The sequence below is a fragment of the Neolamprologus multifasciatus genome, chromosome 5, assembly GCF_963576455.1.
Source record: "Neolamprologus multifasciatus chromosome 5, fNeoMul1.2, whole genome shotgun sequence".
Taxonomy (NCBI): Eukaryota; Metazoa; Chordata; class Actinopteri; order Cichliformes; family Cichlidae; genus Neolamprologus; species Neolamprologus multifasciatus.
In genome coordinates, this window is record NC_140443.1 from 28,857,271 (window position 1) to 28,880,586 (window position 23,316).

The following is a 23,316-nucleotide window of genomic DNA, read 5'->3' on the forward strand; positions in this document are numbered from 1 at the left end:
AGAGAGAAATGGGATCGTGGAGGTGCTGTGAGAAGGCCTGATGTGGAAACGCATGGCTGTTTGACTTGACCTGAATACTGAGAGTCCACAGTGCCCTAATATCCGTTTCCCTTGATCTACCAAATTCATATTTTTCACCTAAAGAGGTTTAATCAGCACCTGCTCAAAAGCTCCCTCGCTTCCGTGTTTTGACTTTCCGCTTTTATCGCCTGATACCGTGCGTCAGGTTCAGGTGAAGGTGTTGTTAAATACAAAGTGAATTATGGGAAGACGCAGGCGCTGAGAAAAGCTGGTTTCCCCGTGAGGGAGGTCAGATTTTAAATGTTGCCGGTCCAGACTTGCAAAGCAACCGCGCTCGGTTTGTAAATGAACATGTGAACACGCCTAAATGGGTTTGTGGCAATCACAGAGTCGCTCGTGCTCGTGTCTCCGGGAATGCACCTGTTTGACGTCACGCAGTCGCCGCGCGCACCGCTAGGAGCCGCGACACACAAAAGCTGGCAGACAAACAGAGAGGGAGAGCCTCGAGTAACAACAGCGGACTTGAACACTTCCTTAAAACCACTCAAGCGTTTAAAGTCGAAGCTCCGGGAAAAGAAAAAAACTTAAAAAAAAAAGAAACTTAGCGTCAGGCTAACGAGGTAAGTCGCATTTTTTTTTATAAAGCAACAAAAACTTAATTGCGTTAAAAAGAAGAAGAAGAAGAAGCTCGAGCTCGGTATTTGACAACACCGAGACAAGAGTCCTTCCTCGCTCGCAGTGTAGATACTGGGAGTCAGGAGTCCCCAGCGTTTGCCTTGGCACGACTCTGGCTGGTGTTTAGTCTCACTTGGTGACTACAAACCTCGATTGTTTAGCCGTAAAGTGATGGTTAGGGCTGTGTGGTTTCTAGGAAGAGGAATGCTGCTGTCGCAGAAAGCCTCTCTGTGTGTTTTATCGTGTTTTTGTCACTTAGCCCGGGAAACTTTAAGTCATGTATCGTTGCTGCAGGTTCGCGTACTGTGGCAAGAGCTTGTATCAGTGAGCTAGGTAATAACCCGGGAAACAAGCTTATAGGTCCTCCGAGTAACTACCACAAGTTGCCACAAAAGTTAAACCGTATAGTAGTGAAAATCAGGGACAGGGCGTTTTCTCGTTATATCAAATCCACCTGCTGCAGAAGCTAAAGGGACGGTTTAAATGGGATACACGCGTGATCTTTAGTATAGGCCTAATTCATGTGTGTAAAAGTGTCATAAACGCCATATTTTCATAGCTATTATTACCACTGTTTATATGCAAGTGCTGTTAATTATTATTTTAAACGTCATAAAACTGAGTTCTGCAGCTATCATAGTGACATAAGCGGTACAGTACTGGGCGAGTGTTTAGTAGATTTCCATTAAATCGCAGGTTTTTGGTGTGGCTGGATCGAGTGCTGACAGTCTCACCGTCCCTACAAACAGCAGCCGTCTGCCGAAGCGGTTTAACTTGTACCGAAGCCGGATTGTATTGTTCACCTGAGGCTAAAGTCCACCAGCTCGAAATATCAAAGGTCCTCCCTCACGTTAGGCGGCTGTCATTGCTGTTAGTCATCCTGCGGTAATGTAACTTCTTTCTTGTTGCCAGAATCACATGTGGCTTTGACATGACAGCACAACCCAGAGTACATATGATGGCTCACTTTGGTTTGTGGGGATGTGTCTGTGTGAGGATTACCCTTCGTTCCTGCGGCTGTAAAAACACGGCCTTCTCAGTAGGAAATGGTTAACACAACTTCTTATCTGACCGGCAACACTAAACCCATTATCCCATGTTGAAATATTCCATCCATTGCTTGCAAAAGTCTTGTGTCACTCACTGCAAAACAAGCCTCTTGTGTTGCGGAGGCTGCAGGTAACATTATCTGACTGCATCTGCCTGCAGTTACTGGTTTGTCAATATTGGCTTGTGGCATCATGAGCTGCTTGGAGGACGCGGTTGGGACATCTGCTCAGTGAGGAGCAGCACTGATCCCGCCAACTGCACGAAACTCACAAACATTACAGATTCACGTAAGCCTGACAATGTTCAGGGCGTATTCATTGTGTATGAATAACTAAAACATTGTTTAAAGACAGTACCTCAGAGCTGGTTACATTTAAACAGCTTAAACCTTTTAATTATCAACCCAGCTATATTTGAGAATTACCTAGAGAAATACTAAAGACAAATCATTATTCTTTATTTCTCCAATTTAAATAATATGGCACACTTGGAAAGTGTGTTCTGATTAGTGTGTCCCATCACACTCACATATGATGTGGACCTTTGTAATAGGACACATGCAGTCTCCCCCCCCCCCCCCCCCCCCCCCCCCCACAAGTAAACAATGGAAGAGCAAGAATCGCGGGCATTGGGCTCAAATTTTGCTAATTCATCTGCGGGTGATGATAGTTTGGCTCATTACTTGCCCTTGGCCTTGTCCCTCTTGTCTCTCACACACACATCACAATCCTGCTTGGCTCCCCTTGCTCTGATGCTATTTTGCTCGACTTAACTAAGGTTTTGTAAACTGTGAGAGCGGCAGAAATGGACACCGCTTTTAATGCATGTGGAGAGAGGACTCTCGCACACGTATGCAGACAGGGGCAGGATTCTGTCCTCGCTGTGGTAGCAGGTTTGAAACTGTGCCAAAGAGCTCAGTGTTCCTCTTAAATAACAAAAAGCCCCCCTCCCATTTAACAGTTGCACCAAAATTTCAAGTTCAAGTGTACTGTTCCTCAAGCATTTAATACCAGCTTGTACTGGTTTGATTGACGCAGTTACCAGATCCAGAATGATCAGAGGCATGGGTGCTTCACTGCAGTGATTTGTGTCTCTGACCTTGCAGCGGTAACATCAGTTCATCTCTCCAAATCTTTCTCACTTTTCTCCCCTGTCCTAATTTAACCATATTGATGGTGCATGTGTGTCTCGTGAGTTTGTGATAAAAGGAAAAGTCGGGCAGAATTTAACATCACAGTATAACTTCTCTGTTAGTATTACCTGTGTGTGTGAGAGAGAGACAGTGTTTGGGAAAGGGGTGTTAGCTATTGACCCAGGTTAGTGAAAGAAAGGAAGGCTTTGATTTTTCTTCAAGCCACACTCTGCTGAAATTCATTAAAGGCCCCTTTGTTCAAGGTTATTAGTATGTGCTTATGGGAGCACACTTGTGTGCTTTCCAGAAGGTAATGCGGTAATAATGCACACCACCGTGCCTCAATGAAAGACTTGTGGATTTAAGTGAGGTATGTGGAATTGATGAAGTTTTCTGTCAAAACTGAGGTTGAGAAAGGAAATCAAGCGATTGATTAGGTTCAGAGGTTTACCTATGTCATGTAATGTTATTACCTCCACCAAGGAAGGTCTTGGTTTTGGTTCGGCCTGTCCCTTTATATTTGTATCAACCACTCACCTTTCCTCAGCTGCAGATTTTGAAACTTTGCGCTACTAGTCCTGCCTAGTTTTTTGGCATACAGTTTTTTGATGTACCGTGGCATTCATTTGTAACTAGCTGCTAAATTTGGACGTGGACAGTAAGCTGTCAATACTGCCATCATAATGAATGACCAAAAGTCAGCAATCCCTGTCTGACTCTCCTGAAAGTTTACTCAGTTTATTCACAGAAAATGCTGCATGGTTTTCTTTGTGCGTGCAGGATGCTGAGCTGGATCTACAATTTGACTTTAAACGTCTGACGGGTTGTAATTTAAACAGAAAATAGGAATTAGTTTTTGCTGAGCAGTTCAAAGTTTCCTGCTCTTAAATCAAATGTGGTGTAGGAGCTAGGAACAGCACTTTTCCATGATCACAGTTTGACTTCCAGTGTGGAGAGGGTTTTTTCTCTCTCTATTTCAGCCAGCATTAAGTGCCATTTTGTGATTAATAATGGATGTTTACATACACAGCCACACACATATGCACACACCAGGTTATTTGCTCTAGGACTGACTCTGACTATGAAGTTAGCGGCTCATAATAATTTGTGTTTGTTCAACTCTCACTGACTCGACCAACTCCATTAGTAAGACTGTTCTGGGTCTGTCCGTAGTCTTATTCATATATGATCTCTGGAAAATGTTAGGAATCGGGTCACGCATTGACACTGTGTGTAAATGATAATGTGAATGAACACAGCAGGAGATCGTTCACATCAGCCACATTCTCACTACTGGACATATGCCATTTGGTTTAGGATATTTAATGTCTCGCCTGGCTGCTTAGGACATTAGTGTTCAACCATATGGCTTTGCTGGGTAATGCCTAGAGAAGTTCAGGTCTGCAGTGCATGTGTGCAGACTGCATTCCCATTCAGTCTTGCATCCCCCTCTCTTTCTCTTTCAGTGCATGTTGTGCATTGAAGTAATAAGGACACAAGAACCAAAGTTTCTCACTGGGCAGATTTTCTTCCATTTCATTTTTTTTAACGCTGTGGTCAATTTCCCAATAATTCTAACTGAATATGTTGCATGCAGTATGGGAACGTGCCAAATCTACTTCATGTAAGCATCATCTGCCCTGAAATAGAACCAGCAACTAAACCTGAAGTCCTCTCACTGTGGTGATATTACCTGTCAGCTGTTTGAGTTATCTTCATTAATGTTGGGATTCTTTTGAAATGCACTGGCTGACTGATCATTTCCATTTCTGTTGCCTGCATCCACACTCTTCACTGGTTTGTTTATAGAATCCTGTTAGGCTAGTTTTCATTGCTCTGGGTCATCTTTTGGCACAAAGGCAGACAAAGTGTCTGCGAGAAACAGCCACGTTTTAGTTTTGTTTTTATTTTTAAGTAAACAAACGCATGGCGTATGAAACTCAAAGGCATACTGAATATACTGCAGATTCATTTTCAGCATTTCTTACACATCAACCTTGTAGCTCAGCTGTCAGTGATTGTTAATGATGGCTCAACTCTAAATTAGTCTCAGTAAACAGTGACAGTGAGCAGGCCTGTACAGTGCAGAACCATGAAACCAAAGCAGCACGAAGGAAACTGAAGAATGAAATAATTTTTGGTCAAGGTCAAGGTCACGGGTTATCTCCCATCCTTCCCAGTCTCGTTAACATGATGTAAATCAAGTTTCTTAACATATGCCGAAAATCTCGTTGTTTTCCGTGATGAACTGATTAGAACCTGGAGGTCAGAGGTCAAACTGAGCTCAAACTCAAGAAATCATGATCGAAATATTGCACTGTACATAGGATACTGTGCTGCTGGGTTAAAATGTTATTCTTCAGTTCACTTCTTCTCCTTTAACTGTTGTCTACTCCCACGTCTAAAATATGTCCTCACAGATTTGTTTTCTTGGCTGAGCATAAAGGCACTTAAAACAAATTGTTCCAGATCCCTGTTTTCTGTATAAGTCTGTGCAGATGTAGATGTCAGCTGCAAATTGACTTGTTGGCAGCGTCGTGCAACCAAGAGCCAGTAATTCTAGTTCTCCACCTGTGCTTTTCCGCCTGTGACATGTTCAAACATCTTCTGTGGAAATAAAAAAGCCCTCAGTATGTAAGCAGAGAATGCTGGTATATTTAAATCTGCGCAGATCTTTTGTTTTGTGGACATTGTGATGTGTCAGTGGCGATAAGGTGATGTAATGTCAGCATTAACAATGGTTACATTCCATTTAAGTGATGTAGTTCAGGGTCTTTACCGTAGCCATGCTGGCTTACAGGGTTATTTTTCGATCGCTTCAGCTGAGTCATGTTTATTTATGTTAGTTACACCTGCCCATTTTTCACCCATTTGAAATTCAAAAGTACAGTAAGTGTGGAAAGTCTTCTAAAGCAAAACATAAAAACTTACACAGCTGTTTTGGGATCATCCCATTCCCATACTGTATATATGTATATATAAAATATGGGCATAAAGTGCATTCAAAGTATCTCGAGAGTTCCAATTTCCTAGCACTTGCACAGAACTTTAAAATTAAACTGTGTCTGTGGCAACAATTAAAATGGTCTTTAAATTAACATCTCAAGATAATTTTTATTGACTATCAAATGAAGTGCCGTTGTCTTCTTGCAGTTAGTGATTGTCTGAAGTCTACAACCTTTAGATATCAACAGACACTTATTGATGCTAGAGGCTCTAATTGCCTTTTATTCATCCAGCATGCTCATGCTTTGTCGGAGGGGATGGAGCCAATTGGGCTAAGATCAGGTCACTAACTTTACTAAATTAAACTCTCTTCCCATTTAAAAAATGAGTTGGCTGGCTTTTCGAGCCTGCTAAAATATTCTAATATTGAGAGACAGTTTATATTAGTCTACAAGTTCTAAACTGCTAACCTTATGTGGACTACATCACATGCTGTTTTGTTTTTTTGTTGTTTTTTTAAACAAACAAATCTTCCTTGTAATTATGAAGCAAGAGGGAAGCAGGACAAGGATTTAAAGCAATGCCAGTAATATCTTAGACCATATTTCTGATTCCTGTATGTTGTTCAACTTTTGTTTATTTCTCAAATTACCCGTCTTTGTTCCGACCTGCCAATCAAAGGTTACTCCCCAGCCTGCTAGACCGGCTTGATCGTTTCTTCCCCATCTCCACAAATTCACTTCATACCAAGCCTTTGACTTGTCCGTGGTGCGTCGCTGAGCATGAACTCAATGATGGCCTAGCTTTTGTAGGCAGTCACGCATGTTCCTCTCCAGGACTATGTCACGTTAACTCAGTGCACAAAAATAGTTTTGTTTTATGTCATTTCAAGTAAGGGCTATTGTGCCAGTGGTTTTCTTGTACTGTTTAATACCGAAATGTGTGTTTTTTGCTGTTGTGCGTATTACAGGGTTTGCTGTTTCTGTATTTGTTCCTATTAAACACTGACTTTGACATGAATCACCGTGTGTGATTATTGGAAGAGAAATCCTTCCCAATTCCCGAGCCATGTGGCAGCTAAAGCCCTAGTTACCAGCATCTTTTTGTTCTCGTGTTTTCCTCATACTGGTGATCCTTCTAATTAGTTCTGAAGAGCATTTTGAAGTTAAGAGAGACAGTACAGGTATGCAGCCCAGCCTTCCATCTTCTGGCTCTCCAAAAGTACTAAAGACTTATTTAAGAGTAACTTTGTATCTTTTCAAAGACGCACACTGACAGATGTATGTACAGTATCTGTTTCACTGGAGTTTGATTCTATTGTATGAGTCAGTCTAGTGAGGGCGACTCTGGTTTCCCCCTCATGTCTAGTGGCATGTCTGTTGTCTGTTTTGTTTTCTTTCTTCCTCTTTCTCTCTCTTGCTCTTTTCCCCTACCCACCCCTTCCCCAATTGCATATGCTCACTTTTTCCACTTTCTCTGGGGAAACAAGGCCTTCTTTTGCACATAATGTCTGTGCATGTGTACATTGGAAAAAGTGTGTGTAAAGTCCTGATAAAACTGGAAAAGTATATATTCCCAGTAAGTGTTTATGTGTTTTTCTTCCTATTCCTGTATGCCTGCCTGTGTGAGTACATGTATAGGAACTTTCAAGAGCTCGCCTCTTGTTTAAGAGCAGTCTTGACCGCAGTCAGAAACAGTCATTTGTTTAGCAATCTTCAGTTCGGCGTCTGCCCAATGGTATTATTTCATAACTATATAAACATTTAAGGTGCCCGAGGCTGTGAAAGTGGCCTATATGTGCTGGTTACTGAATAATTTCTGTCTGTTGAAGAAGTTGGCAATGAAAGAGCACATTGGAGACGATTTCTGAGACATCACAGTTAGTTATTCATTTCCTCACCCAGACTGTTTGTTTTGGATTTCAAGCCTTGACCTCCAAATCACAAGGCCTGTCTGTGTAGGACATCACTGCCTCCCAAACACTACACATCCCTTTATTATAGTTAAAAAAAAACTCTCCTGCTTTCTCTCTGAAATTCTGAGTGTCACCCCAGCGAGCACAAGATGTGATCTTACTTCCAGCCTGAGCTCAAAATAGCATCTAGTCTACCTTTTAGCAGGCTGAGCAGCATGCTTATACATATATTAAAAACACATACCAGGTTCTTCAGTTGGCACCTCAGAGCATGTTTCATTCAGAAAAGTGAAAGGAACGTGAGCACGAACAAACCTTGTCTTCTTAGGAGTGACCGATAATGTAGACGCACAAAGGCGGCATGTCATTTCTGTGAATCTCATGTACAGAAAATTAAGTGAGGAATCCACTATGACACAACATCCGAAGAATGGTTTAGCACACAAAATGGAGCTTTAATAAGTAGATTACTTGTCTTGTTACAACAACAGTTTTAGGAACTTAGGAAATGTAAAATTTAGATGGAAGCATTCATTTTATTAGACTACACTAGATACAGTGGGGCAAAAAAGTATTTAGTCAGCCACCGATTGTGCAAGTTCCCCCACTTAAAATGATGACAGAGGTCAGTAATTTGCACCAGAGGTACACTTCAACTGTGAGAGACAGAATGTGAAAAAAAAATCCATGAATTCACATGGTAGGATTTGTAAAGAATTTATTCGTAAATCAGGGTGGAAAATAAGTATTTGGTCACCTCAAACAAGGAAAATCCCTGGCTCTCACAGACCTGTAACGTCTTCTGTAAGAAGCTTTTCTGTCCCCCACTCGTTACCTTATGAATGGCACCTGTTTGACCTCATCATCTGTATAAAAGACACCTGTCCACAGCCTCAACCAGTCAGACTCCAAACTCCGCCATGGCCAAGACCAAAGAGCTTTTGAAGGACACCAGGAAAATAATTGTAGACCTGCACCAGACTGGGAAGAGTGAATCTACAATAGGCAAGCAGCTTGGTGTGAAAAAATCAACTGTGGGAGCAATCATCAGAAAATGGAAGACATACAAGACCACTGATAATCTCCCTCGATCTGGGGCTCCACGCAAGATCTCATCCCGTGGGGTCAAAATGATCATGAGAACGGTGAGCAAAGATCCCAGAACCACACGGGGGGACCTGGTGAATGACCTGCAGAGAGCTGGGACCAAAGTAACAAAGGTCACCATCAGTAACACACTACAACGGCAGGGAATGAAATCCCGCAGTGCCAGACGTGTTCCGCTGCTGAAGCCAGTGCATGTCCAGGCCCGTCTGAAGTTTGCCAGAGAGCACATGGATGATACAGCAGAGGATTGGGAGAATGTCATGTGGTCAGATGAAACCAAAGTAGAACTTTTTGGTATAAACTCAACTTGTCGTGTTTGGAAGAAGAAGAATACTGAGTTGCATCCCAAGAACACCATACCTACTGTGAAGCATGGGGGTGGAAACATCATGCTATGGGGCTGTTTTTCTGCCAAGGGGACAGGACGACTGATCCGTGTTAAGGACAGAATGAATGGGGCCAAGTATCGTGAGATTTTGAGCCAAAACCTCCTTCCATCAGTGAGAACTTTGAAGATGAAACGAGGCTGGGTCTTCCAACATGACAATGATCCAAAACACACCGCCCGGGCAACAAAGGAGTGGCTCCGTAAGAAGCATTTGAAAGTCCTGGAGTGGCCTAGCCAGTCTCCAGACCTCAACCCCATAGAAAATCTGTGGCGGGAGTTGAAAGTCCGTGTTGCTCGGCGACAGCCCCAAAACATCACTGCTCTTGAGAAGATCTGCATGGAGGAATGGGCCAAAATACCAGCTACTGTGTGTGCAAACCTGGTAAAGACCTATAGTAAGCGTTTGACCTCTGTTATTGCCAACAAAGGTTATGTTACAAAGTACTGAGTTGTATTTTTGTTATTGACCAAATACTTATTTTCCACCCTGATTTACGAATAAATTCTTTACAAATCCTACCATGTGAATTCATGGATTTTTTTTTTTCACATTCTGTCTCTCACAGTTGAAGTGTACCTCTGGTGCAAATTACTGACCTCTGTCATCATTTTAAGTGGGGGAACTTGCACAATCGGTGGCTGACTAAATACTTTTTTGCCCCACTGTAGAAGCATTAGACAGAAGAGATGAGATTACTGAAAAAGGAGACATGCATTTGTTTGAACATTTTGCTATGCCACTCACCTACAGGCCCCAGAACTTCAGCCAGTAGTGCTAACATGCTGGATAAACACAAGCCCCCCCAATAAAACTTTAAAAGCGCCCCAGATTTGTCCACTCACAAATAGCAGGGCTGTTGTTGATGTTGAGAGTTATGGAGCCTTTTAAAGAATGGTCAGAGCAACAGATGGTAACATCTGCTGAAAAGAATTCACAACAGGGTTGAAATTATATATTTGTGTTTTGAAAAATGTTCTCTTGCTGTCTGCCTCTCTAGAGTACAGTTTAGGATGGACATTCTGTTCCTTCTTCCCTCGTTACTGGCAGGTAGTTTCCAAACTTGTGTATGAAGTAGAAAACCACTACTTCCTCTGCAGGATGCTGCTAGCCGCTGTTACCCTCTTCCTTCTTGTTTTACGCACAGAACTTGAGCAATGTGTGAGTGTGTGTGAGAGCAAGAGACAAAGATCTCTCTCTAGAAAGTCTAGACAGAGTGGCTTAAATCAGTCTTTTTTTTCCCCCCCAGGAGCCTTTGGTGAGTGGTCACCATGCCACCCTTCCTGCGTATCACCCTCAGTAATTACGATGTGGGCGCGCTGTCTCCTCTTTCTGATGCTCCCATCTGTGCCATCAGGATAAAAGAGTCTATCGACACAGGTATGTACAGTTGCACGTGTTTGTGCTTGTGCAAGAAGTGCAACAGTTGACAAGGAGACCTTGCAACATCAGTTTGACTGTCACTATCTACTGCCCTCAAAAGTCCACAAGCAAACTGATTCTTAACAAACATCTTTGAGCTATAACCACTCCTTAATGCAGCGATGATGATGATGATGATGTCATTGTTCTTTCACAGAGAGAGGGAAGACCCTGGTTCAGAGGAAGCCCACCATGTACCCCCCCTGGAAGTCCAATTTTGATGCTCATATCAAGGAGGGGCGTGTCCTAGAAGTGGTTCTTATGCAGAGTAATGAGGAGCCATTGGCCAAGGCCACAATGGGCGTGTCTGTGCTGGCAGAGCGCTGCAAATCCAAGTCTAGAGGCAGCGGACGTGCTGAGTTCTGGGTGGACCTGCAGCCTTCTGGGAAGATTCAGATGGCTGTGCAGTTTTTTTTGGAGGATGGTGATGCAGGTAATGTGATTCAAGTTTAGTTTACAATCACTAGTTTTCTATTCTTCTTAGGGGAGAGAAAACATGCAAGGTCTTTTGATCATTATCAGTGGATTTGTGGAAACATAAACATGTGACCAAACAGGTGTCACCTTCAGGTTCAGATAGTGATATTGGTGCATGGAAACATGTGACTTCACCTTTACTCCAGTTGAGTCCAGCCCATTTCAGGCATGATTATAAAGCACAGAGTTCTACATGCTGTTGTCTAATGAAATAGCTGAAAATGGTTCCAACTTGATCAAAGTGTCTGTTACTTGAAGTAGGTTTACATTTAAGAAATATATATTACAGGTTGTAGAAAACATTTTTTAATTCAAAATATTTTTATTGAGTATTTGTGGATATTGTTTACAAAGAAAAAAAAAGAAGACGGAAAACACAAACTGTTTAAAATGAATGAATACAAAACAGAACTTATCATGTTGGAACATTGTTTTCCTCTCCTTTACCAAACAAGCAGAAACCCAGAAGAAAAACAAAAAGAGAGGGAAAAAAAACAAAAACAAGAAAACCCCCCCAACAAAATAACAAAAGCCACAACCCGGGAGGGATTATGAACCCTTTCCATAAGAACCACACAGAAGTTAGCTACGACATCACTGAGCTTCACGTTCCCGTTAACACAGACAAACATCAGATCAGATCAGCAAATCCGTTACTCAACTGGAACATCCTTAAGTTGAAGTTTAGAGAAGTTTTCCAGAAAGAGACCCCAAATTTTATCAAATGTGCCCTTTTGGTTCTGGATAGAGCAGTGGATCTTTTCCAGACTGAGACACGACATGAGATCAGCAAGCCAATAAACATGGGAGGGCGGGGCAGCAGCCTTCCACCTCATCAAAATGGCACGCCTAGCCAGGAGGGAACCAAAAGACAGCACCCTACGCTTTGCTCTGGGAATATACTGATCATCCTCTCCCGCTGTACCAAAGAGAGCAAGTAGGGGGTTGAGAGCTAGTTTCAGGCCGGTAGCCTTGTTCAAAGTGCAGGAAGCCTACTCCCAAAAATGTTGCTAGACCAGGGCAGGTCCAAAACATGTGGAATTGTAACAGGGAATGACGGGCGCAGAGTGATGCAGAATTTACCAGAGAAAGGACTCCAGAGTCCCAGACGTCATGTGACATAGATATGTTTAACTGCTTCTCCCATGTGGACTTGAGGCCCACAACGGGAGCTGGTGTTACACTGCACAGTTTTATTATAGAGACATTACAGCTTTGCCTGATAGTTGAAAATTAAGGAGCTTGTCCAGTAAGTTAGCAGCTGAAGCTTCTGGAAAATTGGAGAGGTGGGATTGCAAAAAATGTCTCAGTTGTAAGTATCTAAAAAAGTGAGTTTTTGGAAGACTGTATTTTTCTGACAGCTGGTCAAATGATGCTAGTTTATTGTGTATAAAGAGATCTTTGAAGCAAATAATACCTGCTCTAAACCAAACCTGGAACAAGTTGTCCAAAGTTGGGAGGAGGAATAGGTGGTTTGAAAGGTTGGGGCTTTGAAGTGAAAAATTATTATTATTATTATTGACGAATTATCGGATTAGATCCAAAGTTGTCAATGGATAAAGGAAGAGAAGAACCCAGAAAGGAGGCAAGAGAAATACCCTGAGTTGAGTCTGATTCCAGTGCCAGCCAGCTGGTGGGGCCCACACCCTCCCCAGACTGTAACCAGTAGGTCAGAGATCGAATATTGGCAGCCCAATAGTAAGAGCGGACGTTGGGGAGTGCCACCTTCAATCTTAGGTTTCTGCAAATGCACCTTAGCTACTCTACATCATTTACCCTTCCAAATATAAGAGGAGATTATAGAATCTAGAGTTGTAAGGAAAGACTTGGGGATGAAGACTGGTGAAGATTGAAATAAGTATAAGAATTTAGGAAGGATATTCATTTTAATTGAATTAATTCGTCCGACAAGAGTTGTGTTCAGGGGTGACCACTGTTGAAGGCTTTGTTTGACATTCTTCAATAGTATAAAAAAGGTGGCTTTGAGAAGTTGTTTATACTTTCTTGTAATTGTAATACCCAGGTAGACGAACTGCTCTTTGACCACTTTAAAGGGGAAACCCGACAAATCTATTGGAAACGCTTCTTCATTTAATAGACAAAGTTCGCTCTTGGACAGATTTAATTTATAACCATAGACTTGACTGAAACGTGCGAGTAGTGACAATGAATATACATATGAATAACAATATGAAAACAGTTTTCCCTGACCGGGAATCGAACCTGGGCCGCGGCGGTGAGAGCGCCGAATCCTAACCACTAGACCACCAGGGAGATGTGCGCTCAGTGAAAGTCGAGATCTTTTCTGGCAACAGTCACCCACTCCCATCTCTCACCACCATTTTCCCATCTGTCTACTCTGTTTGCTGTACATCTCCCTCTACTGGTAGAAATGCTTCATTTTTCCGTATTTTTCTACAACCAGCCACAGATTACATGTGTTTATACTGAACATGTGTTTATGAGGTTTGTGGAGCAGCCACGCTTCTAAAGTGCCTTGAAATAATCTGTCTGCCTCAGGCTGTTGATGATTAATCTGCATGCTGGTTTCACACCTCACACTGGTCTGGTTAGCTGACTAGGTGTGCCATGAAACCATTGCAGAATAAAACTAATCCTCTGGTGTCATTACAAATTTAGCCTGTGGCTTGGGCTGCAGTTCAGTTATTTCTGACAAGGACAGTGAATGTTTGTTTTTCTTAATGCAACGCACTAGTGAGTTTACTAAGAACTGGGGTAAACAAACACCTACACTGTATTAATTGTTTTTGTCTTGTGTTGTAGATGTCTGTGGCCTAAATTAAAATGAAAAAACACTGCAGCATTGTCAGTCTGTGAAGCCCATTTAAGTATATTGAATAACATTCTTGTGATGATGATGATAATAATATTAATAATAGCAGAGCATTAGCTGGCTTCATGCTGCATTTAGGGTACCAAGTTGGTCCGGATGGCAAGGCCAGCCCGCATAGTCACTGCTAACACAACAAACATTTTGTGGTATTTCCAAACTGCGTTCTGTGTAATGAGAGTTTCAGTGTGGGAGTGGCACAGTCTGGGTTTGCTGTTACTGGGTCATGAAAACTCCATACTCTGCATCTTGTCTCCTTCCAACACCCTCCATAAGTTTCCTGAAAAGCAGCCTGGAGTATTTTTAGGCACGTGTGAACAGTCCTCAGTAGTATCTGCCCCCTCTGTCATTCTCTTTTCCTCTCACTCGCTCCCACTTTCTTGGCTCAACTTACCAAAGTGCTGTCCAAACAAACATCTGTCAGTAGACTGGCAGATAAGAAAAAAGTTTGTCCCTCACCTCATCACTCTTCCCACTTTCCCCCGTCTGTTCTGTTGTCTTTAAGGTGGCTTCTTTTTTTGAATTGTTCTAAAATGCCACCTCCCATCCACCCACATACCCCCCTTGTCTCTTCCATAGTTTCTGTTATGTCTTTGTTTACCACTCTCACGCCTCTTTCGCTGTCTTCTCTGATTGACTTTTGACCCCCACCCATTTGATTTGCATCAGTTAGAGCAGCTAATCCAGAGAGGCATTTTGCAGTGTTTAGCCTCCATTCAGCAGTGGCAGTAGCTCATGTCTCCCCTTTCCTTAGCTCATAAAGTATTCTTAACAAATAGTTTTCTGTTACAGTTGACAGTTACTGATCTATGATAAAATACACAGCGGCAACATTCAAGGTTTATCAGCCAAACTGTTTGTGAATTTAGGTAACGTTTGACAGAAATTATGTTCCTGAAATTTAATGGACATGCAATTATTTGATTGGTAACTCTATCTCTCCCCACAGTGGCTTCTAGGCCGACCCTGAAGGCTCCTACTGAAGACGGGTTGATGACCCTGAACAGGAGGAGGGGCGCAGTCAAGCAGCCCAAGGTTCTTGTCATCAAGAACCATGAGTTCACCTCCACCTTCTTTCACCAGCCCACCTTCTGCTCTGTCTGTAGAGAGTTTCTCTGGTGAGATGCAAAAGTCCCTCTTTGTTAGATGGCAGCTGCCACTATTATTATTAAATCTTAGTTTTTCCCTGGTGTATATATTTTTTAAAAATCTCAGTAGAGTCTCAGAGTGAGGCTATGAATGTTTTTCCTTCCACTTTGTTTGAACATGGCTAATCCAGAGGCAGCTAGTTTGCCTGTCTGTTTGCTTGCTTGTGTGTGTGTGTGTGTGCGTGTGTGCGTGCGTGCGTGCGTGCGTGCGCGTGTGTGCATGCGTGTGTTTTATTTCACTGGTACAAGTAGTCCATACTTTCAAATGTCTTTCTTAAAAGATTGGTTATTTTGTTTGCTTAATGGAGCAGTTTAAGGGAATTAAGGGGGGAAAAAAACCCTGTAAGAGTGCTATTGTGAGAATGAGTCACCTCCTAGGGAAATCCCACAAGGCTGTTATATCAGTGTCAGCAGCACTAATCTGTGAACCAAACTCCTCCTTGTACTCAAACTTCAGTATTATCTATATCTTATAAAACAGGGAGGAGGAAGTCTGATGTTTATTGAGTCTGTTGTATGACGCTGGTATTTTTACACCCATAGTTTCAATCTTATGACCTAAGATGGGAGGAGAATCTAGTTATCTCCACATGATCTAAAGTATATCACTATCATCAGCAGTCCTACAATTAAAATCATCCCGTGTACATTACTCTTTTACAGTATTAGCAGAGAAAATTAGAATATATTCTCTAAATTGGATAAATCTCAGCCATTTACCTTCTCCCTTTTTTCCCCATGCAGGGGGCTCAACAAGCAAGGATACAAATGCAAACGTGAGTGTTTCTTTGACTGTTACCAATTCATGTAGTGTCAGACTTAGAAAAGGGGAACCATCAAAGTTGCAAGTGAATGGACTGTTAATATTTCAGTGTCACAGTTAACACAATATTTATCGATTTATTTATTTCACACAGAATGCAATGCAGCAATCCACAGGAAGTGCAGCGACAAAATCATTGGCAAGTGCACTAGAACAGCGACCAACAGTCGTGAGACTATGGTGAGTGAAGTTGTGTATGGACGAGTACAGTCACTCTACTGGTTTCTTTTTATCATGAAATTGAGGATGATTTTGTATCTTGTAGTAATATATCAGTGATACACTATTATGTCAACTAAACAGTCATTTTAACACTATACTTTTTTTTTTTTCTCGTCTTTACACAACCACATATCTTTGACTCAAATGAATACTGATCCAAACCTACAAACATCATCAATATTGGATTCAGTGTTCAAATCAGTTGAAATGTGTAATTGCTTATTGTCTGTAGAAGTTCTGTGTGACTTTTACTGGCCACTCAAAAGCACCTTAGACAGGCAAAACATATAATCTTGCGCGTTTTAATCGTCAGGTACCATCATTCTCTGGGTTTAATGCTCTTCTTTGTGTCTGTAGTTCCAGAAAGAACGTTTCAATATTGACATGCCACATCGCTTTAAAACTTACAACTACAAGAGCCCCACCTTCTGTGACCACTGTGGAAGTCTACTGTGGGGTCTGTACAAGCAGGGCCTTAAATGTGAAGGTAAGTCTGGTGTGTTGAGTTTCTTTGTTTGTTTTGTTGTTTTTTTTATTTTTGTTTTTATTAATATATTTTCTACTAACATTTTCTCTCTGAATCTTTTCCTTTGCTTGGGCCGTTCCATTGTTGACTCCACTGACCAGACTGTGGCATGAACGTACATAGTGGCTGCACAAGCAAAGTGGGCAATCTTTGTGGAATCAACCAGAAACTACTAGCAGAGGCTTTGTCTCAAGTCTCCCAGGTTTGCACAGTCATTGTGTGAACATTGTATTAAAAAGCTAAGAAAAACGAATTAAAAATATGAAAGAATCTGTTGCCAAACTTCTTTTTTCTCCATAGAAATCTGTGAAGAAATCTGATGACTCCCCTGCACCAGATATTGGAATCTACCAAGATGTCAGAAATGCAACAGTGGACCCTAGTGGTGAGAAGCTTTCATTGTAGCACTGACTGTAATACAAAGTTTTTCTAAAATGGTGTATCAGCTTTAGGGGACCTATTACTAGACCTGAGTGACGCTTTGTCTGCGGTATGCAGTTTTACCTCCTCTGCTTTTAAGGACAGATGCTGTTTAAGCAAACTTTTGCAAACAGAAGGTTTGAACAGCAGGTGGGAGAAGCTGCTGTGCCTGAGATGGCCATATTAACAATACACCCTCTAAATAACATAATTAAGAAACAAGAGTAAGAAAACACGGTGTAAAGCAAATCTGAAACTGTAGGTTTTGGATCAAAGCAATTTCTTGCAAATATAATAATGTCATTATCTGAATGCTGGGCATATTTAAGAATGCAGTGTTGAAACAGTCATTCCCAACATCATTCTTTCCTTATTAATTATGTCTTTATTATCAACCTTAAAATGACCTTTTTGCTGTTTCAGTTTGCATGCATGTTTGTTTACAGGTTTGCATACTCATTTACTTAAAGTTTGCAAATGTGCATTTACAGCAGGTGGCAATGGGAAGGGCCCTAGCCCTGGCCCTGCCCCAGCCCCAACTACAGTTTCCCAGGCACGCCTCTCCCTCAACCAGCTAATATTCCACAAGGTTCTGGGAAAAGGCAGCTTTGGCAAGGTATGCTCCATATTGCTGTCTTTAAATCTTTAAGTCTTTATCATGGACTGTAAGGCACCATAATGTTACTCAGACTTGCATGTGAAAAGAATGTTTGCTTAAGAAAATAAACTCAAAATAGTCCTTCAATTGCCCACATGGGAATTTTTGCTGATGCTAACCATGAACTATTATGTTGGTAATGGGAGTAAAATATTTTGAAAAAACTGTATACAAAGTAAAAATTCACATGTTTTAGAAGACAAAACCATTAAAAGTAACATTACTAAGGAAAAGTGAAGATGTTTAAATTCAGATGAAGGGAACCTCTGAAAGGAAGAAACCTCTGAAGGGAAAAAAATCTCATGTGCTAATTTCTTTTTGTTAATTTAAGTGTATAACTAAAGCACATTTTGATTTACATGGCAGATGTAGTTTACCCCACTTTTGATCTTTAGTCTAGCTTATAAGATCTGTACAACCCCCCGCTGCTTCTGAAATGACTTCCTTCACTCTGCAATGGGAGCATTTGACTGCTTTCAAGCGCAATAACAAGTTGTTCATCTGTCACCACAGATGCCAGACATCATTTAACACACAGAATGATTTACAAGAAAGGGAAATTTATTTATATCCAGTCCCAGTGTGGGCATTGTGGGCTCTGCATTGAAGTGAAACATCTACACAGAAATGCAAAAACATAGCTCAGTTTGTTTTGTTATACTCTAGTTATGAAGCAGGTGTGATTAACCTGATGATGTTACTGACAGTAATGTGGTTCTGACACCCCAGGTGTTGCTTGCAGAGCTGAAGGGACAGAGCCTGTACTTTGCTGTGAAGGTCCTGAAGAAGGACGTCGTTCTCATGGATGACGATGTGGAGTGCACCATGGTGGAGAAAAGAGTCCTTTCCCTCGCCTGGAACAACCCTTTTCTCACTCATCTCTATGCCACATTCCAGTCAAAAGTAAGTGCACACATGCTAAACACCTCTGCTAGTGAAGTTCATAGAACATGTTCTCTGATGGGGAGTCTTCCAGGCTGCAGCAATAAGAGTCACAGTTCCAAGCTGTCATTAAAGGCTGCATCCTCAACAATTCAGTTCTTTCAGTTTGTTTTAAAATAAACACTGTTTTAACAGCGGTTCAGTTCAAAGGAACACACAGCAGTGGTAAAATATTGAATTTATCTGCACAACAGCTACGGGCATGGAAAACAACACCTGTAATGCCTGTAATTCATTATCTATATTAAATTTAGTGCCATGCAATAGTAGTAAGTAAGTAATAACTGATGAGAGCCAGTCAGGCAGCGAGCCTTGGCATCTATATAATTATTTTAAAAAGTTACTTTTTCTGCCTGTCAAGACTTAATGACCCTGTGTTAATATAAAACTCTTTTAAGGTTTTTGGAACTTCTTAATTGTCAGATTAGTGTGGACTCTCGGCGTACCGAGAAAATGGATTAGTGTGAGCAACTTACCCCGCTCTCCATATTTCCTTTACGTCTGCTGGTTAACTTACGATAATGTATTATTTGCACAGGAGCACCTCTTCTTTGTAATGGAGTACTTGAATGGAGGTGACTTGATGTTTCACATCCAAGACAAGGGACGATTTGATCCCAACAGAGCTACGTGAGTACATGAGGATTCAGTGTTTTAAAAAAGGAAGAAAAGAAAAAAAGCTACAAGTGTTGTATGAGTTAACATTTTCAGCGTCATTGGGTCTTAAATTGTACTAAAACTGTTATTTCCTCAACTTTTAGATTCTATGCTGCTGAGATTATAGTGGGACTGCAATTCCTCCACTCAAAGGGAATTATCTACAGGTAAAATCCCACAGGCTCTCTGTACTCCTTCCTGCATTCTCTGCATTCAGTCTGCTACTGCAGCAGAGTAAACTGAAATTTCGTTTTAGATTACATGGCTTCAAACTGAATTTACTGTGACAGTCCTACATTGTTTAAATATCATCCTGTATCTGTTTACAGAGATCTGAAGCTGGACAATGTGATGCTGGACAAGGATGGACACATAAAGATAGCAGACTTTGGCATGTGCAAAGAGAATGTCTTTGGAGATGACAAAGCGAGCACATTCTGTGGGACACCAGATTATATCGCACCGGAGGTTAGTTTGCCTGGCTAAGGGTTCAATACCTTACTTTTCCATCAAAATCTTTCATCTTTTTATAAAAGCCACAATCTGTATGTCATTCAGGTGGCAACCTGAATCGTTTGTTTGCAGTCTCTATGTAATACTATGTAACAAGAGCAGAACACTCCAGACATCACATTTCCTCATTCTTCTTCCATGCTTCTGATCAATTTGTTTCTTATCTCAGATCCTGTGTGGACAGAAGTACACATTCTCCGTGGACTGGTGGTCTTTTGGTGTCCTGGTGTATGAGATGCTAATTGGTCAGTCGCCTTTCCAAGGTGACGATGAGGATGAGCTCTTTGAATCCATCAGGTCGGACATTCCTCACTACCCTCGGTGGATCTCCAAGGAGTCCAAGAGCCTGCTTGACCTGGTAAAAATATAAATGAATAAATTACTAGGCAAACATGTGTATTGTGGAATTATAGTTACATAATAAGATCTATTGTGTTCTGTTATTATTTCAGTTGTTTGAGCGAGATCCCACTCGCAGATTGGGTGTTGTGGGGGACATCCGAGGACACCCATTCTTCAAAAACATTAACTGGACAGCACTGGAGAGGAGACAAGTGGAGCCTCCTTTCAAGCCTAAAGTGGTATGGGCCTAAAATTTTGGTTTTAATTAACATTAGTTCACATCTATTAATTAGAGCTGTCATTAAATATAATTGCTTGCCTCTAGGATATCAGATACCTCATCTGATTTTTTCCTTTTTTACTTTAACCTGACTAAATGCCTAACCTCCCACCAACAGAAATCCCCCAGTGACCACAGCAACTTTGATCGTGAGTTCCTGAATGAGAAGCCGCGTCTCTCCCATGCTGACAAAAACCTCATTGATTCTATGGACCAGGCAGCTTTCGCTGGCTTTTCCTTCATCAACCCCAAACTGGAACCCATAATAACCAAATAAGAAAGTAAAAACTGCATCCTCAGATGGCTCATCACTTCCAGCAAGCTTCTTACCCAATTCCCTTTGTCTTCGTGTGGTGGAGGGCCTGAGCTTGACAATGAAATTTTCTTTTGTTTTGTTTTTTCAGTTCCCCAAAAGAGGAAAAGATCAAATAAAACCAAGATGTTGTTGGAAGCTAAGTGTAATAATATCTCAGCTATCAAACTTGTACAGGTGTATAAAAGAGTGTCTGGAAATTAAGGGAGTTTCATCAGAAACCAGTGTTACCATTATCAGTCTGGGGACGGGTGTGTATAGTAGAATATATTCAGTCTTTGGGCACTTTTCTTTCCCTTTTCCACGTGATCACACTTTGAATCTGTATGTATCATTTAGTGTACTGTATCATAAATTTTTATTCACAGACAGAAATGCAGCACCTTTGTTTAGTCATAGAAATTAATACACCTAGCATTGCTTAGTCAAGCTGTGTTTGTGTTTGTGTGAAAGACAGAGTGTGTGTGGTGCATGCATAAGAGCTTGTGGGTGCGTGCAGGTATTTTTGTATGTAAATAGTGCCTCTGTAGCCAGTAACATTAGCTGTTGGTGTACGAATTCTCAGCTGGTCCAGGTAAAGGTGCCGTGAATTTAAGTCTAGCTGAAATAAAGTTGTTGTTTTTTTTGTTTTGTTTTTAAATGCTAGAATTGAAATTTTCTCTCACTGACTGCACTCTTGTTTAGAAACTAGAGGTGCATTACCCACAGTGTCACATTCACTTTAAAAAAAATGCCCATGATACCCACTTTTCTTGTGTTATTTATCCAACACTGGTGTTAAAACTCATTCTTTACCTCAGACTCAAGCACAGTGTAAACACTTGTTCCACACATAGCATTATGTTTTTCTCTGGGCTTGCAAAAGATTTCATGAAAGACTTGCAGCAGCCGTTCGGCACCATGCCTGTATGTGCTGAAGGATGTGCTTTTATTGGGGGGGTCACTGTAAGGACAGATCTTTAATATGTCTTATATTACTTGAATGCAGGAATTTTAACATGGAAATAATATTGCTGTATATGGAAGATTAAAATGTATGTTACTATGAGCTTTCTGTAAGTTATGGGTGGACTTATTTTTTACTCTCCTCATCTTTTACATTTGATTCTGAATAAATATACTGTAAACTCCTGAGAAGTCATGCCTTTTCTTCTGCTTTAAATCCATTTTGCATCCCAGTTATTTTTGGTACAGGTTAAGAAAATGTTTACTTGGTTCACGTGCACCTCTGTACTACTGGCATTGTGTTAGGAAAAGACCTGTGGTAATTTACCGCCACCTAGCGATCAGGTGTTTTTATTGCAGCTTAACGTGCCTTAGGGGGTGAAAAAAAAAGGCGAGGAAACGTTCATGCAGCGCGCTCGGCTTTTTATGACCTGTCCTCGTCCTCTGTCCCCCACTCCGCCCCGACGCATTTCGGTGTTTTAAGTCTTAGTGCAGACTGTGGACAAATAGCAAACAAGAGGCAGGAAACTGAAAGCTGCACTGGGAGGCAAACGTGTTCAACTTGTTCGGAGATTTGCCTCTCTGTGCAAACAGCCTTAAGCCTAATGCAGCGTTAAAGTTGCAGGCCATTTTAAAAAGAAAAAACGACCCAACCCAAATGACAAATTAAAAATAACACGAGCAAAAAGATTAAAAAAAAATGCGGCACGGTTAACAAATACTTTCTCATTCAGCAGCAGATTTATTTGGGGAAACCCAAATTCCTTCTCGTCTAGTCGAAAGCTTTTAGTGCAAGGCAGCTCCACACTGGAATAAAAATCACCAGATAAATTTTGAAAATAAATGCGTGCCCCCCTCCCCCAGTCCCTGTCACTTAAATTTATTCACGGCTCTGCGATTGTTTCGACTGTTTGTGCGAGATCCGATCGCCTCTCTGTGGCCAACATTTACTGTATTATTTCCACCTGAAAAAGAAAAAATAAACGCTTTTAAAAATATTTGTAGGCATCCGTAAGGCTGGTCTATTGTGGGGGATTATATGAGGCAGTTGCCTTTATATGTTCCAAGTGAGCGGCAAAATGTGTTTTAGATACCGGGTGAGGCTTGAAGAGCTGAAGACAGGTTTATCGAAGCGAGGTGTACACTTGTTTCATAAGGAAAGCGCCTTTCTTGCACAAAATAGGTAGACTTTGTGCGACGCACTCAGTGTCAGCGCATATTTCCAGCAGTTTCTCCCGCCCTCTCCCCCCCAACAAAAAAGAACCAAAAACCCCCCCACAAAAAAACGGCTTTGCATCCTTGCGCAGCTTGAATACCCTGACAGCAAAGACGCGTAGAATTGTATCCTTCAGTGTGATTGTCCATTTTAAAAGTACGGGACGTATGTCAGGCATTGTCTGTGAGCTTATTTTATTTACTTAACAGATATTACAGTGAATGGAAATAAACCAACTCGAGGTCATCTTCAATAACACAGCCGATAGCCTACTACAATACAGAATGGATTGCTTTTCTTTTGTAGCAGAAAAAGAAGCCTATTCCACT

The 23,316-nt window shown here is 41.4% G+C and overlaps 1 protein-coding gene and 1 non-coding gene across 3 annotated transcripts; one reads left to right on the top strand and one right to left on the bottom strand.

Annotated features, from left to right (window-relative positions):
- The first annotated feature begins 318 nt into the window (after positions 1-318).
- On the top strand, positions 319-21,963 carry LOC146518985 (protein kinase C delta type-like). 2 transcript variants are annotated; one of them, XM_085158944.1, is made up of 17 exons: positions 319-641; positions 10,482-10,612; positions 10,812-11,087; positions 14,932-15,100; positions 15,875-15,906; positions 16,048-16,133; positions 16,533-16,662; positions 16,803-16,903; positions 17,002-17,086; positions 17,616-17,737; positions 18,509-18,682; positions 19,260-19,351; positions 19,483-19,545; positions 19,708-19,846; positions 20,061-20,249; positions 20,344-20,472; positions 20,632-21,963. In XM_085158944.1, the coding sequence occupies exons 2-17, from the start codon at positions 10,504-10,506 to the stop codon at positions 20,788-20,790; spliced, it is 2,055 nt and encodes a 684-aa protein (XP_085015070.1). In that variant the 5' UTR covers positions 319-641; positions 10,482-10,503; the 3' UTR covers positions 20,791-21,963. The 2 variants fall into 2 exon arrangements, with proteins under 2 accessions (XP_085015070.1, XP_085015069.1); XM_085158943.1 differs by having other exon boundaries at positions 327-641; positions 17,613-17,737.
- Positions 13,334-13,405, bottom strand: trnae-cuc (transfer RNA glutamic acid (anticodon CUC)). Its single transcript has one exon. It is a non-coding gene; the product is annotated as a tRNA-Glu (tRNA).
- Positions 21,964-23,316: the final 1,353 nt, after the last annotated feature.